The 16,250-nt window shown below is 42.5% G+C and overlaps 1 protein-coding gene across 3 annotated transcripts in view; it reads left to right on the top strand.

The window, feature by feature from the left end:
• Positions 1 to 252: 252 nt before the first annotated feature.
• Positions 253 to 16,250, top strand: part of LOC147463726 (uncharacterized) — a 37,195-nt gene continuing 21,197 nt past the window's right edge. Inside the window, exons 1-6 of one of the 3 annotated variants that reach the window (XM_086490463.1) lie at positions 253 to 686; positions 779 to 1,524; positions 2,355 to 2,659; positions 3,390 to 3,556; positions 3,933 to 4,033; positions 4,393 to 4,686. In XM_086490463.1, the coding sequence (XP_086346589.1) occupies positions 823 to 1,524; positions 2,355 to 2,659; positions 3,390 to 3,556; positions 3,933 to 4,033; positions 4,393 to 4,686 (1,569 nt within the window). In that variant the 5' untranslated portion in view covers positions 253 to 686; positions 779 to 822. Of the gene's footprint in view, positions 1,525 to 2,354; positions 2,660 to 3,389; positions 3,557 to 3,932; positions 4,034 to 4,392; positions 4,687 to 16,250 lie in introns of all 3 variants that reach the window. The other 2 variants (XM_086490471.1, XM_086490453.1) reach the window with 2 other exon arrangements.

Here is a 16,250-nt window from a genome sequence, read left to right as displayed (position 1 = left end):
TGCTTAATGCTGTCTACATGGGCACGTCTAGATAATACATATAATAAAAAAACTTGCATCTTAAAAAAGTGACATATAGACGTGCAAGTTTTGAGTAATTTAAATGCGTGCCAAAATTATGGCCATTAGTTTTAATCGGCCTTCGTGCCGGGCACTGCCGGCCACTTTGGTAATGTCAAGAAAGGCCACGTGGCAAGATGTGAGGGGCCATCTTGCTTTGAATCTTCCCTTCTTGAATTGGGAGGGAAAAAGCATTGCAGCGAAGCTCAGAGAGAGCGCGAGAGGGAACACACACACACACACACACACACACACACAGAGGAAGATCTCGAGGGCAGTTGGAGCAACGGAGATGAAGTAAAGATATGCTGCCTTCTCCTCTTTTCATCCCAAATTGTAACGTCCCCTCGAGCCGCCAACATCGCGACAGTTTCTTATGCATGCAGACACACACACACCCACACACACGCACAAACTCTCTCTCTCTCTCTCTCTCTCTCTCTCTCTCATCCCCCCTCTCTCTCCCAACCCAGCAACTCCACTTCAGATTCCTCAGGAGACTAAAACTAGGACCCATTTCCATTTTTTGGGTCCACGCACATACACACACCTACACCCGGACTCTGTCTGGTCTTTTGCACGCAGCCACTATTTCAAAGCTACAGAAACAGGCTCCTTTCATTAAGGTAACCCCATCCTCTCATTACCTTGATCCCTATGGACACCACTACATACATCACGTGTGCGGGATTGATATGATAACTGATCTGGTATACAGATTACGGAAGCTGTTCGCAGAAAGAAAAGGGCTTGCTAGCTTAAATGGAGAACATGCAGGTCGAAGTACGCAAAAGCATTACCCACACCTTTGACATAAACCAAGTGCAAGTGCCAAAGACACCAGATAGAGACTCGTGCGGATGTTATCAAACCAAGCATCATGCTTTCTCTTATCAGGAAATGGGGCACCATCATCATGTAGATGCAAACAATGTCACATGTACAAATATCAGTACACATTCAAAGTCTCCTGTGAATTCAGACCTCTTGCATACGGTAAGAAGGCAAGAGATGGCATGGGAGAATGCAGAGGCGGATGTGCACAAATTAGACAGACGTTTGCGTGTACTCGAGAGATCGAATTCATTCAACAAGGCACCTCAACATATGATCCATGACAATGCAAGCAGTTTTGCTCAATTACCAACATGGGAGACACAAGGAAGTTCCCCTGTTCCTATGGGGCCATACAGCTGCATATATGTGTCACCCATCTATGATGATAAAAGGGGCAGCATCATGTACCGGACACAGTTTGTTGAAGATGGAGGACATGGTCTTCGAAGCAGGTCCTTTGCTGAAAGGATTAGAGATGACGAGAAGGATTTAGAAATAAAGAGACTCAGATTGGACCTGCAAAGGCAAGATCTTGAGATGAGAAGACTTAAAGCTGAATTGCATAAGCTTAGAGCACTCGAATTTGAGGATGAGAGAAATGTTATATCTGACAAGTATGTTGATAAGGTCAGTGTTCATCTTCTGCATTTGACTTGTTAGCAACTGCCTTGCTATGTCCATTTCCTTGTGCATTTGTATGTTGACATGCTTCTGGGCTGATTCCATAGGTAGCAGATTGGGCAATGTGCTTCATTGTTTCTAAGGATTCCAAGGACTATCAACTTCTGACCTCATTTTTTTCAATGTTGATATCAGATTTGATTGGCATGTATGATACTCCATTATTACTGCCTTGTGTTTTGTTAGAGACTGTTCTGAAGCAATGCCTATAATATTTGGATTGCAATGACTGTCGGTTAATGTACATTCATAGGCAAGCCTTTGAGATTCTATCTGATTTCAAGACCATGAGGTACCTGAATTTCACTGCGCAGCGCACTTGTGTTTTCTTGCGTCAATCAGCTCATGACATACCGAGCATCAGACCAACGTCTTGTATGTGAAAGAAAGTTTTGTTGGAGCTATGAATCGGGCTTTGAATGCATGTAAATCTTACCTAAGTTTGTGTATGCCTTGTTTGCAAGCATGCCAAATTTGTATACGGCCACATTTTCTGTGGTTTTCTTGCAAACCTCTCTAGTTCTTCCTCATGTATGGCTTACATTGCATCCATGACCGCATAATACCAACATCTGAGATATAGTTATCTTGTACCCTCGTAATGCCTCCACACCAGTATCTTTGCAAATAACTATTTTCAAGCATATGTTGATTTCATCATTGAGTAACTAATTGAATAAACTGGCCTGCTAATGTATAATTGTGTGTGTCTGCGTCTGCACACATGCCATAGTCTGTTTTACGTTTTCCCTAGTGAAAGATGAGGTCTTTTGCAGGTTAACACAGTGAACTCAAGCGGGCACACATTATCTAGGCCTCAGAGCAACCATGAAGCTTTACAACATGTCAAAGCTGACTTAAGTTCTAGTCATTCTACAAGTGAGGGTCCAGTTGACAGTTCAAAAGGACATGCACACAACCCTCTTGTGGATGGACAAGGGAATTCCGATTCCCGGTGTGGAACGCCTCGGAGAAGCAACCTTAGCTTACAGGGGAGTTTTCGGTCCATGCGTGAAAGTCTTGCAAGGAGAGGAAGGAGAGAACATGTCAGGGCACCGTCTGTAGGGTTAGAACTTGAGAGGTTGCTCTCTTTCTCTATGTGTATATCTGTCCCTCACTCTCTTGATGTACAATGTATACATATATATTGTCGCGTGTGCAAATGCATGCACATACATACTTGTGAACATACTTAGATACATACTTACATACTTAATTACATGTATGGTGTGTGCATCTATGTATAGCTATGTACACTAGGCAGTATGTACGTGATAAGTGTATATGTAATATATATTTGCATACGGAAAGATAGATATGAATATATGTGTACTCTCCAGTGGATATGTCAAACTCCCAAGTGTAGGAGTTGGTCCCCCCCCCCCCACCCCACAACACACACACTTACTTTTGTAATTATGCAATAAAATTTTCACAATGTTGTTATATATTATATAGCCAAACAGCTGCATCTTAGGACTAATTGCAGAGGTTTAGAAAAATCTTGGCCAAATAGAGTCTGCATCACGCATGAAATGAAATGAGTGGAGCACATCTTATGCCTCTTCCCTTGCCTTAGTGGGCCTGACATCAGCTGTCATTGGTGTTCAATCCACCAGCTTTGCACCAGGAAACTTGCTGTAATGCATTCTTTCACCATTGCAGCTTCTCAACATTTTGTGAACTCTGGACGTAGAGATATCTTCTTATTGTGATACATGATATCCTGTCAAAGTTGGTCTTTATTCTGCTCTTTCTCGAACATGATAGACTTTGTGGAGCTGACTTGCCGATTGATGATGCTGGCTCAGGTGTGTTTCAGCATCAGATTGCTCGAACAGTAGCTCCATGGTGCAACAACTGATCAGTTCTCTCTTTTCAACTATGCAAGCATCTGTGGAAAACTTATGCAATAACATCAAGATGCGTGAGCCACGAGATACCGATTCGTCAAAGATCGATAGTGGAGCAATCGATGGTAAGCTTACAGGAGTCTCGACTGATTTCATGTACAAATTCTTATGGGCTAGGCATTTTGACGTGTATGGTGTGGTACTACTCACATCAATGGCAACCTTCATTATCTTTTTCACAACATTTGTAGACCTTGGAGATATGTATGCATGCACACATTCATGTTGCACATTTTGTTGTGAACAAGACACTGAGTCATACAGTGTCCATATGCACATACACCATTATGGAACTTGTGGGCACGAGCATGTGTGAGTTTTTGCAAGCATTACCATTCAAAGTTCACTTGCAGGTACATGCATGGAGTCATACAATCCAGGTTATTAGATTTTTTGTCTTCCTTCTTGTTCTGTGGACATTGTGTTAATTGTTTGGTTCAGATGAGCTTTTCATATTGAAGAAGACGCTTAGCAGACTTCAGGATGTGTGCCAAGAATCTTTCAACTGCGAGACCAGAAATCACCAAGTGGAATCTGAGAAGGTAAGCAATCCAAAGGAATTAGTTTCCATCAAATCAAATGTATGTCAATCTTTGTCTGATACATCTATCAATAGACATTGAAGGGGTGAAACTTGTTTGTGATTTAGTTGCTCAAATATCTTAGATCGTGTTTGCTCATGTCTGATTGGTTTTGCCATTTATGTGTACATCTGAGAGGATTTGGTAGAAACCTGCAATAATAGCATTCCAAGATTTGTCATGAGTCCATCAGGGGTGCTTATTGTGAATGCTGTTAATGAGAAGAAATTTTGCACTTCATCCTAATGGTTTTGGCAATAGCTATTTTATGGCTTGTAGTGAGTGTGTATGCGAGCAAGTTAGTTTGATGTTGCTTGCAGTTGGAAAACTTGCAGGGGACTATTGATGGGATGCTACATCAGCTTGCTCAAGCTGAGTTTAAGGTCATTGCACTGGAGTCGTCTTTTGTAGAAAAAGAGAGGAGGGCGGAGGATCTTGAAAGCCAGGTGCATGCTGTTTTGAAAGAGAGGGAGGCCTTGATGATAGAGAAGTACGAGCTTACGAATGTCATCCGCGAGATGCAACAAGAAGCAGCTGAGCAGAGGCATCGCATTGAGGAGCTGCTCAGTATCAATGAAGAGTTATTGGAAATTTCTCAAGCTGAGGAAGACAAGGTGCAAAACCTCTCTTGTATTTAGAGTTGAGTCTCTTACTGTTCAGAGTTGGAGCTTCACAGCTACTGTAATCTCTCTCCCCCCTCTCCCCTCCCCCCAACCACCACCACCAACACCACCACAAAACACCACCCTGAGGAGATATCTATATTTAATATACATCACGAGGCTAGCAGCGAGATAAAAGTCTAAAATTTCCAATGAGAGTAGTGGCGGAATCCTGAAAATCTAAAACATTCATCAAGGCTACTTCCTGGTTTTCAGCCTCTCAAAGCTCTTACATGGGCAAGATTTTCAGCTTTAGACATATCAAGAGAGGGTTTTTTAAAAACTGTATGAATAGAGAAATCTCATCTCTATCAACTACTATGAGGTGGGATTTAAACAGCTGGAACTCCATCAAGCTTTGGAGAAGTGGGTGATGTTGACTGCACCCGTCCCTTTTCCATGTTGTGTTTGGCCCAAAAGAATCCTCTCCTCCCCCCCTGGCCCGCTTCGGTCCACCCCTCGTGATCGGGCTTGCCAATACATCAGATCCTATGAGAACTCTATAGTTAAGCGTGTTTGGGCCAGAACAGTACTCGGATGGGTGACCTCCCGGGAAGTCCCGGTATTGCACCCTTCCTTATGTTACACTCAGATGGCAGCTTGGTTTGAGTTGAATGGCTTTACTACGGACAAATGGCCACCTTTTTAGTACTCCTTAGAGGCACCATTGCTCATGTTCACACGTTTAGAGATCAACATGATTATTAGACAGGATCTCATGCAAATTTGATTTTGAGTGGATATGGGTGACTCCTCTTTAGGAGGTGAGAGTGGGAAGGAAAAGGCAAAGAGCATTTTACAAAGGAGCATCACTTATGTGGTGCCCAATGTATTATGGGATACGGAGTTGATTTCATCGTCTCTTCAGAAAGACATTGGGCTTGTGTCTAGGGTGATGGATTACATTGATCAAAGACGCCTTGGGCTTTTCTTGCTAGTGTCATGAAAGCATGGACAAGCTTTATTAATAGGGAGTTCGACATGCTCTAGTAAAGGATTTATGCATAGATGGGTGATAGATTTCTTCTAGGGCAGCACCACTGTCATGCCACTTACAACATTGGGACCAAGGAGCACACATGGCATATGTAGATAGAGTGTGTAGAGCACATTGTGGATGTAGAGAGCTTGGGAGTGCAGGCCAATGGATGGGCCATACAGAATATTAGAATTTAGGAGGCCTAGGACAGCCACACGGGTGTGTAGTGTGGCACATCATAGGCCTGAACATGCTCCGGTAAGTGTATGGCAGAGTGTGAACAGGCAAAGGCCAGACTTTATAGATGGGACTTTTATAGCTGGGTGGACAGTTCTTTGGGAGTGCTCCTATGTCAGAGAGCTGCTAGGAGAGAGGCTGTTCGAGGTGGTTTAAGTTAGAGGTAGCCTACGAATCACTGCAAAGGCATAATAAATGTATGGCACTCACTTTTTCTTGGCGTGCATATTTTCATGGAGGGAAATTATAGTACTAACCCTTAGACATGGGTCATGATAAGTAGCATTCATGTTTGACTAATGCAAATTGGCAGAAAAACAATATGACACAAGTCTTTTGACATCATGACGTGCATTTGGCGCAAAGAGCACATGGCACAACGTGCATTTGACAAGATACTGGAAGCATCTATGCATGTAATTGAGTATCATAAAGTAGCTAGTTTAAAAGGTCAATTTCTTGGAAATTGCCACATAGACTAAGGTCGAGAGGACTCGACCTTTTTCTAAAGAGTGGAGGAAGCTAAGCCTCCACTTGAGGTAAGCAGGCGTTTGGAATGCCTAAATAAAATTAAGGTCATTTGTAATTAACTATCTTGAACCAAAGTAACAAGGAACGGGCAGAACGGGGCCTTCCCGTTCTCGGAACACGTTCCTAAGCCAAGCCCTTTCTCGGAACGGGAACGAGTACAGAACGCCGTTCCATTCCCAGGCATAACTGGTCACCCGGGACAGGGCTTGGAACAACAAGCGGAATGTGGAACCGGACCATCCGGAACGCCCAAGTTTGAAAAAATGGCTGTTTGGGTCAGCTCTTTTGAACTTTGGGGAGGGGGTGTCCTTCTCATCGTCTCCTATATAAAGAAGGGCTTTAAACCCTCTCTCTCAAGCTCTCAACCTGTTCGCGCTCTGGAGAGAGCTTGAATCAGTCGAAGAACCCGAAGCCAAACCTGCTGTGCCATGGGGCAGTCCCACAGACAGTGACGTTGACTCTCCCAAGGATGGTCGAAGTTGCACAAGCTGTCGAGAGGCCACTATGTACGAGCCAACTTGCCACTGCTGTAGCTCTGTGTGCAACTAGCCACTGAAACAAAGTGACTCGCCTCGGCTGTCTAGAGTCTCACAACCTCTCCCATAAGCCTGACAAGAATTCAGCTGAGACCCTCCTCTTGCCAATGAAGTGCTGCACAGGGCGAGCCTCTCTCCGTGCTGCCAGTATGTGTTGCCCCAATCGAACAGTGTACTGAAAGAAAGGGATCCCAAGGTGGTCGGCTGAAGAGAAGGGGTCTCTCCAAAACCACTCTCCAGTGTCCCACTACACTCGTGCCAGAGGGCAACTTTTTAAGCCAAAAGCCTCTAGTGGCTTGTCTCAAGGTCTGTTGGGTCAGGATCTGTGACACAGGTCCTCCCATAGATGCCCACTACTTGTATCCTCTGGAAACAACACTCTGCAACGTGTGGAGCCTCTACTGAGATCGTGTAGTCGACCCTCGCCTTGGATCTCAAAGAGCATGGGGGGTACAGACTCCGAGCAGGCTCGAACTGCAATGAGGACCTCCAGTCGCGTGAAGGCCCCCATCCATCTGGGAGCTACCGACTCTAGACGGGTGAGCCACTCAGCTGGCAAAGCCTCTGTAATGTCCTGGCACATGCTTTGCACCCCTCTCATGCCCTGTAGCTAGATGCTTTGTACCTCTTCTGGCAAACTTGAAAACTGAAGCCAATTGCCTAGCATGCGGGTCCGACCCTCTGCCATGGGACATATGTTCCATTTGAATTTCAAGTTCCAAGTAAGCCATGACCACCTAATTCTTGTCTTGCTATGACATGTTGTACAATGTGCATGATCAGTTAGTGTCCATGTAAATATATAAACATCTTAAAGTTTTTTATGAAACCTCTCGAACAATTAGTGTCCATGTAAATATATCAACATCTATCTTAAAGTTTTTTATGAAACCTTTGGGATGGCGTTTCATACGTGGGCCGAAACCTCCTGAAACCTTTGGAACTTGTTCCAAAACTTCACGGCTACTATGATTGGGACCATAGAGCACACATGGCATACACAGATAGAGTGTGTAAAGCACATTGCGGATGCATAGAGCTTGGGGCTGAGTCCAATGGATGCCATACATGATATTTGGAGGCCATGGACGGCCACACGGGTGTATAGCCTGGCACACCATACGTTTAGTCATGCATGGCCAATGTCTAGCCAAGGGTGAACATGCCACAACCAGGCTACATAGATGGGACTCGTACGGTTGGGTGGATAGTTCTTTGGCAGTGCTCCTATGTCAAGAGCTCTTTGGTGAGAGGCTCTTCTAGGTGGTTTAAGATAACAGATGTGCGACGCCTACGAATCAACCCCTCCACAAGACGACAATATTGTCACTTTTTAGTACATGGGGCTCTCTTGGATAGACCCACAAAGATTCCGTGTGATGGTATTTATGTGGAAACTTATCTACTCAACCTTAACACTAATAAAAAGATAACTAAAAGAGATAAGACAGGAATGATAAAGATTGAGACAAATACTGGAATAGAACACATCAAGATTGAATTCACTATTGAATAGAAATGATAGAGTACAATGTATTTATATACAACATGAGAGATGAAGTAGGTGTGATTAGTAGGTGTGATTTGGGACTACTTTTAGGTGACTATGATCTAAGAGAAGTTTCACCATGTTTCAAGGGAAAAGAACAAATTGAACAGACTTGAGACGCTTCAAAACAACTAAATTGAAAGAGAGAGACTTTACACAAGACATGGAGCGCACCATGTTTCATGGTAACGGGAGGGCACCATGTTTCAAGGGAAAAGGAGACGCTTCAAAACAACTAAATTGAAAGAGAGAGACTTTACACAAGACATAGAGCGATGTAATTCCACCCCCAGAGAGCACTGGCTCCAAAATGTGGCCCCTCTTTCGGTATTTCTTTATATTGCTTCAACATGGTGCAACTCTGGCGGCACTCCTCTGCATCTCCACACGGTAGGATGCCGAGAGTTGAGCCTGCAACTCGTATATAAAGCCCTTGGCCATCCAAAAGCAGTTTACATGAAAGGCACCACGTTCAAAAGCATCTAGTCTGTCATAATAATCAATATCTCATTTTCCCAAATGATTTTCTCATGTTAAACTGATCATTTAATATGGGGAAGTGCCAGGAGAGAAAAAGCTAGAATATTGGTTAAGCTAGCAGACCGGCCACAGTAGGGATCCAAAGGAGGGAAAATAGGGATCCAAAGGGGGGGGCCATCTGCAAAAGAGCCATGTGCAACAATGGGCTAAAAGACCCTAAGGTTCAGCCCATTAAGATTTCCAAAATGCTAAGGTTCCAAAATTCAAAGGTTGTGTCCAAAGGTCAACCATGGGGGGAATTGGATGCTTTGTGTGTGTCCCAAAAGTCTTTTCAAATCCCTACATAGGAGGGGGCGAGCCTAGCGTGTAGGGGATGAGAGAGAAAGTCACACACACACACACACAAGCTACCTTTACACAAAGGGAATGAGGGACACATGTCAGCTCCCTAGCCCAGATGCCCACAAGGTGTACCCAATTCCTGTTGGATGGCCTTGGAGGTGGACCAATGAGAATTAGGCTAGAGTAAATCTAGTTTAATTAATTTAAAAACACTTAATAAAAAAACCAATGAGAATTAAGTCCTCTAGAAGACTTTTGGACAGTCTCCCAAGGGGTCCAATGAGCATTCAGCAGCCCAATGGCTTGCCTGATTCCTATTGGCCAGGAGGCAAAGGGGTCCAATGAGAGTTTAGTTGAATTATTAAATTACCTAAAGCTCTCACAAAAGGGGAAAGGGGGACACATGTCAGAAGGCTATCACTTATGCTGCTTAATTGTCATTGGTATAGGATTGCTTGAGGCAATCGTGGTATCTTCCTGTGGCATAGAGTACGAACATACATTTGCCATAGTAGATTTCGGCAAGAACAACTATGAAATTATCCTTGGTAGGCCGTTCATGAGGCAACTCAAAATGGTGCAGGACTGGGGGTATGATTATTTGTATCTAAGACATGTTGAAACTACTACACGCGTAAACATGAAAAATCATAGCTACCATGATGTCACGAGAATCCCAGTGGAAAAATTTGACTCAGCCACCATTAGTGGATCAGAAGTCCCAGCGTGGCTTTGTAAGAAAAAAGAGATATGGATGTATGGGGCATCTCAATGTAGTGAATTTGACCACGATGAAAGGACACTAGAGAGGGTCTTGGAAGACGATGCCTATATACAAGAACCTTTTCCTGAAGAGAAGCTCGAACCCCTAGAATGGTCTCAAATTTTAGCTACATTGGATGTATGCGTCAATGAAGTCACTCCCACCAAATTTTGTGATGAGAATGGCTACGATATCATACCGTACTACATGTTGAGCAAAATTGTGGAGGAGGACGAGGACGAGGTAGATACTTAGAATACGAGGATCCATAAAACAGAAACGAAACTTGAGATTAAGATAGTGGGCTATGTAGACATCCCCACTAAAGAAATCAAGCAGGAAGGAGAAGAATTTTATGATTCTTATGATCAAAGTGAAAACAAGGATAACGCGGATGACGAGAAGTCGGAAAATACAAAGGGAGACGACAATCAAGATCAAGACAATGACGTCTTCTACAATTTCCCAAACCAAAACGAGAGACGTCAAAAAAGATACAAGAGTAAATGACACCACATCAGTACACCAACCAGGTTGAGACCCATGCCGGAGTTTGAGGGTAAGACACATTTCCTTATGAACATTCATGCTGTTGATTGTGCTAAGGATAAAGTGTCAGGAAGATTTCTTAAGGTTGCTAAAGACTCAGGATTTAAGTCCAGACCGTTGAAACCTAAGAAAACCAGCAAACCAAAAAAAAGAGTTCCAACAGAAAAACTGAATGTCTATGTTAGTCCAATTATGACGAAAATTGAACGGAAAACGAGATACAATGAGTGGAAACAAAAAATTAAAAATGTATGGACAACTGAAATGGAAAGTAGCGATGGAACGAACGCTAGTGATGGGAGTAAAAAGATAGATGTACCTCCTCACTATTGTAAGTACACCATTCAGGAAAGAAGATTGGTGGTTCAGCAACCAATGAGGGAGTCTAAATCAAACGAGTCCTACGACGGGCCAGAGAACGCCAAGAAAATAGACTTAGCAGAGCCAGGAGAAAATCCTCGACCTGCTTACATTGCCACAGATCTAGGTCGAGAAGAGGAGGACTTACTGATCAAAACACTTAAGGAATTTCGAGATGTATTTGCCTGGTCGTACAGAGATTTGAAGGGAGTGGATCCTAACATTTGTGAACATTCAATCCCTCTGAAGTCTGATGCAAAGCTAAGCAAACAACGTCCATACACGTACAATGAGACATTCGCCAAAAGGATAAAAGAGGAGATAGACAAACTTATGGAGGCTGAATTTATTTATGAGATAGAACACACAGACTTGGTGTCTCCGATAGTGGTGGTACCTAAGACAAACGGGAAATTACGAGTGTGTTTAAATCTCAAGAAGGTAAACGCAGCAACTATAAGAGACAACTACCCTCTACCTATCACTGAACACGTCCTGGAATGAGTGGTTGGCAAGCAAGCCTATAGCTTTATGGACGGATTCTCTGGTTATAACCAATTGGGGGTCAAACTAGAAGATCAATACAAAACAACATTTGCAACAGAATGGGGCATATATGCGTTTAGGGTAATGCCATTTGGCTTGACCAATGCTCCAGCCACATTTCAGAGATTAATGACACACGCTTTTCAAGAATACTTGTGAAAATTCTTGGATATTTATATGGACGACTTGTGTGTCTATTCGCTATTGAGAGAAGACCATATAGATTATCTGAGAAAGGTATTCGAAAAATGCAGAACGTATAGGATTTGCCTCAACCCAAAAAAATGCGTATTCATGGTACGACAAGGTAAAATCTTAGGCCACATAGTGTCGGCTAATGGAATTACCACTGATGAAGACAAGGTGAAGGTGATCATAGAATTGCCAAGACCAAACACTGTACGAGAGGTACAATCATTTATGGGACATTGTGGATACTATCGACGTTTTATCTACATGTACGCTATAATAGCAAAACCCTTGTATAGTCTAATCACGCTCTTCATTTGGACAAATGAATGTGAGGAGTCATTCCAGAAATTAAAAGATGCATTGGTATCTGCACCAATTCTAAAAGCACCAGATTGGTCAAAGATCTTCCATGTACATGTAGATGCTTCGGCATTTGCAATAGGCTGTATACTAGCACAACCAGATGAGGAAAAGACGGATTTTCCAATCAGTTATGCTAGTAGACAACTCAACAGTGCAGAAAAGAATTATACTACCACTGAAAGAGAAGGATTGGGTATGATATATGCCGTAAAGAAATGTCGGCATTACTTACTCGCGAACAAATTCACATTCTTTGTGGATCATCAGGCACTCTTATACTTAGTAAACAAACCTTGCAACACGGGACGAATTGTAAGATGGTTCATTGTGTTGCTGGAGTTTGATTTTACGGTAGTGGTTAAGAAAGGAAAAACTCATCAAAGAGCAGACCACCTTTCTCGATTACTACATGGCGAAAAAGCTACCGGAGTAGATGATGATCTCCCAGACGCATACCTGTTTAATATAGAGATGGTACCGAAATGGTCAGAGCAAATTATTCCGTTGCTGACATATGGAATGAATCTTGACGACAAACACACGGTGGAAGACATTAGACAAGTACTAAATTACACAATGCTTGCGGGAAGAATGTACCATCATGGAAACGATGGGATTCTAAGATTGTGTATAGGCCCAGAGGAGTACGAAGCGTATCTAGAGGAGGCCCACACACAAACAGGGGGATTCCATAGAGGAAATCAAATGATGTATGCACAATTAAGAAGACTTGGAGTGTATTGGCAAGGAATGGCAGGTGATGTAGCCAATTACATCAAGAAATGCGACTTTTGCACATCCAATACCACTGTGGATTATGCCACATTATACCAAGTGACAGTAGCACCCTCATGGAGTCATGCTATTGTGGATTATTTGACTAATAAGGAGCTGCCAGGAGATTGGACAAAAGGCTTTACAAATCGAAGCGAATAGGTATACCATCATTAGTGACCAATTGTATAAAAGAGGAATTGATGACCAGTTGAGGTTAGTTCCTCATGAAAATGACTACTTTCCATTATTGGAATAGGCTCATGCTGGCATAGCAGGTGGTCATTTTTTAGCAGAGAGAACCGTAAAAATCATTATGGCTGCAGGGATTTGGTGGCCGACCATGATTCAAGACGCAGCAGAATTCGTGAAAACGTGTGATGAATGTCAACGCACTAAGGTACTAGTTAAAAGAGACGAAATGCCTTAAAGACCAATGATGAGTGCTCGAGCATTCGCTAAATGGGGATTGGACTTTGTTGCTCCTATCACTCCACCAGCGTATCGTTCATAAGCATAATATATCATAGTGGCCACGGACTACATGACCAAATGGGTGGAAGCAAAAGCCACAACGAAAGCAGACGCTAGAACCACGGCACAGTTCTTATATGAATATGTGTTTACACGTTATGGCCTTCCAATCGAGCTGGTAAGTGATAGAGGGACACACTTTGTAAATGAAGTTATCCAACATCTCTTAAATGAGTTTATGGTAATTCATCGCAAATCTGCACCCTATCATCCACAAGCCAATGGCCAAGCGGAAGCGACCAACAAAGTATTGTGCACGGTTCTCACGAAACTGGTTAGTGAAACAAGAAAAGATTGGGATCAGATGCTCTATTCGGCATTGTGGGCTTATCGAGTTGCATATAAAACAACACTCAATGCTACACCATTTAATATGGTATATGGGTTAAATGCAATATTGCCTATTGACTTTTTGATTCCCACACTAAGGGTAGCAAAACAGTTAGACTGGACGGGGCATGAACTTTCAGAGAGGTTAGAGGACCTTGAAAAATTAGATGAGTTACGACTCAACGTTGTAGCGGCCATCTATGCAAAAAAAAGACAACAGAAAGAGTTTTTTGACAAACATGTCAAGAACAAGGACTTTAAAACGGGCAACTGTCTTAGTATACACCCTTAAATAGCATGCCAAAAAGATATAGAAAAGGGGCATGGGACCTTATTTGATCCAAGAAATATCGTCTAGTGGAGCAGTAAAACTGTCGACACTAGATGGAAAAGAAATGCCGAACTGGATTAGTGGGTGTCGTTTAATAAAATATCATCTCCCTTTAACACCGGAAATGTTGTTTCAACTGCATTATGGAAAAACATATAGACAGGAACAACAACGAATTCAAGACCAGGCACAACAAGAAGCAAAGGAACGGATTGCTAAACAAAAGCAGTTTCTCAGGACAATAAACATGGTCACCCCAATGATGACTGACGAATATCCTCTTTCAACATCCCAAACAATCGAAGCGGATATACAAAGCGACGAATTAGAAAAGACCATGACAGACCTTAGGGTTCAAGACGATAGCATCATCAACGACTTGGAAGATACATGGTGTAGTCCTTACATAACAGCTTATGCAAGCACAAAACAAGTTGAAATCTATGCATTGCTGGACACTGGAGCAAAAATGAATGTCATCAGCTTTGAGCTCTTTCAGAAACTTGGACCAATGAAGACGATTCCAGAGACACACAAGTTGAAAGTAGCGTCGGGTGATGAGGTGACCACGATGTGGTCTATTATAATACCAATCACAATGCAGGCACACCTGTACACTACAAAATTCCATGTACTGCCACCAAGTAGGTCAGCAACTCCATGTATCTTAGCAGTGTCATTGATGAAAGCTAACAGGGTATTCATTGATTTGGATACGAATGAGGCACTGTTCAGAAAAGAAAACTTTTCAGAACCCTCCTTATCATATAACCAATTCATATCAAGGAGGAAACAAAAGTCAATACAACCGCAAAAATCTGTCCAACAACAAACAAAGTTTACAAGTCCAGCAACGTCTTATAAAAAATCAGCAACCATGTAGGGAACCAGGCAAGTTTGGGTACGGCGTACAGAGCTGACCGAGGCACAATTACATCAAAAGCGACAATACAAAGTGTGGATAAGGCGCGACAGCCTAATTCCTATAAAAGAGGAGTTTGAAGAAGAGACACAACACCGAAAGCCAGCAAATCTACAGAGAAACATAGTCAATCTGTCAAATACGCAACGAACTATATTGGTATGGAGTCCAAAAGTGCCAATTCAAAACGAGCCAACAACAAAAGAAGGGCGGACAAAGATGACAATTGTGCAGCTATCTACAACCGTCAAGGTCAAGCAACATCATACAAACAGCACGAGGAAACAAACAGAATCAACAACGAAAACTACAAGGATGTATCAGACACAAATCATCAAGGCAGCAAGAGAGAATGTTCCACCAAATACGACAATAGCGATTTCAAAGGAACCACATACACCAATTCAAAACCAGTGGAAAACAATCAAACAACGGGCGGCGGAGTTACAACTACTACTTGCAAAGAAAATCTGTCAGCCAATTCAAGATACCACAGGAAACCTCGATGACAAATGCCAATAAGCGAATCGCTTATACCTTCCTCTTACACTGCATACATTCTTTCTACATGCATTGACCGTACATGCATATAGGGCTATATTACAAGGCTTGCATTAGCACGAGTTCAAACCCATGCACAACACATACCCTTGATGATACCCTGTCGTCCGGGAGGACTCCGACTAGGAGGGGGGGAGGCATTCCAAATGCGGACTCCTCATGTCATATATTAGAGGGCAATGTTTGCGAGCAATTTTTCAACCATTTTTTGCGTTTTATTGTGATTTTTGAAAAAAAAAATATGCCCTCATAATTAATCAGAATCGGGGACCAAATCATCATTCATGAGCCCCTAGGGATGTGTATAGACTATAAAGAGAGTCAAATCTGACCAAAAATTGTCTAAAAACAAAAAAAAATAGGCCAAGGTTGACGATAGTGAGCGAGATTGTACATAGACAAGAGAAAAGTGAGCTACAAAGTGCTTTGCTTCTCATTGGTATTTTTCTAGGTTAGAATTGCTATTTTCGGGATATTTTGGAATTTATTTGCTTTATTTTAGCCATTTTCTAGCAAAAATTATAGAAAAAAATCCGCAATCCAGATGGAAACACAAAAGAAGAGACGCCTGATCAGAGCAAGGTAAAGAAGACACATAAAAAATAAGGACTGCAAAGGTGACATAGCAAAATGACCA

The sequence above is a fragment of the Adiantum capillus-veneris genome, chromosome 2 (assembly GCF_014529385.1).
Source record: "Adiantum capillus-veneris isolate H3 chromosome 2, ASM1452938v2, whole genome shotgun sequence".
Lineage (NCBI taxonomy): Eukaryota > Viridiplantae > Streptophyta > Polypodiopsida > Polypodiales > Pteridaceae > Adiantum > Adiantum capillus-veneris.
Note: the sequence above shows the minus strand (reverse complement) of the source record. Positions and strands in the feature narration are given on the sequence as shown.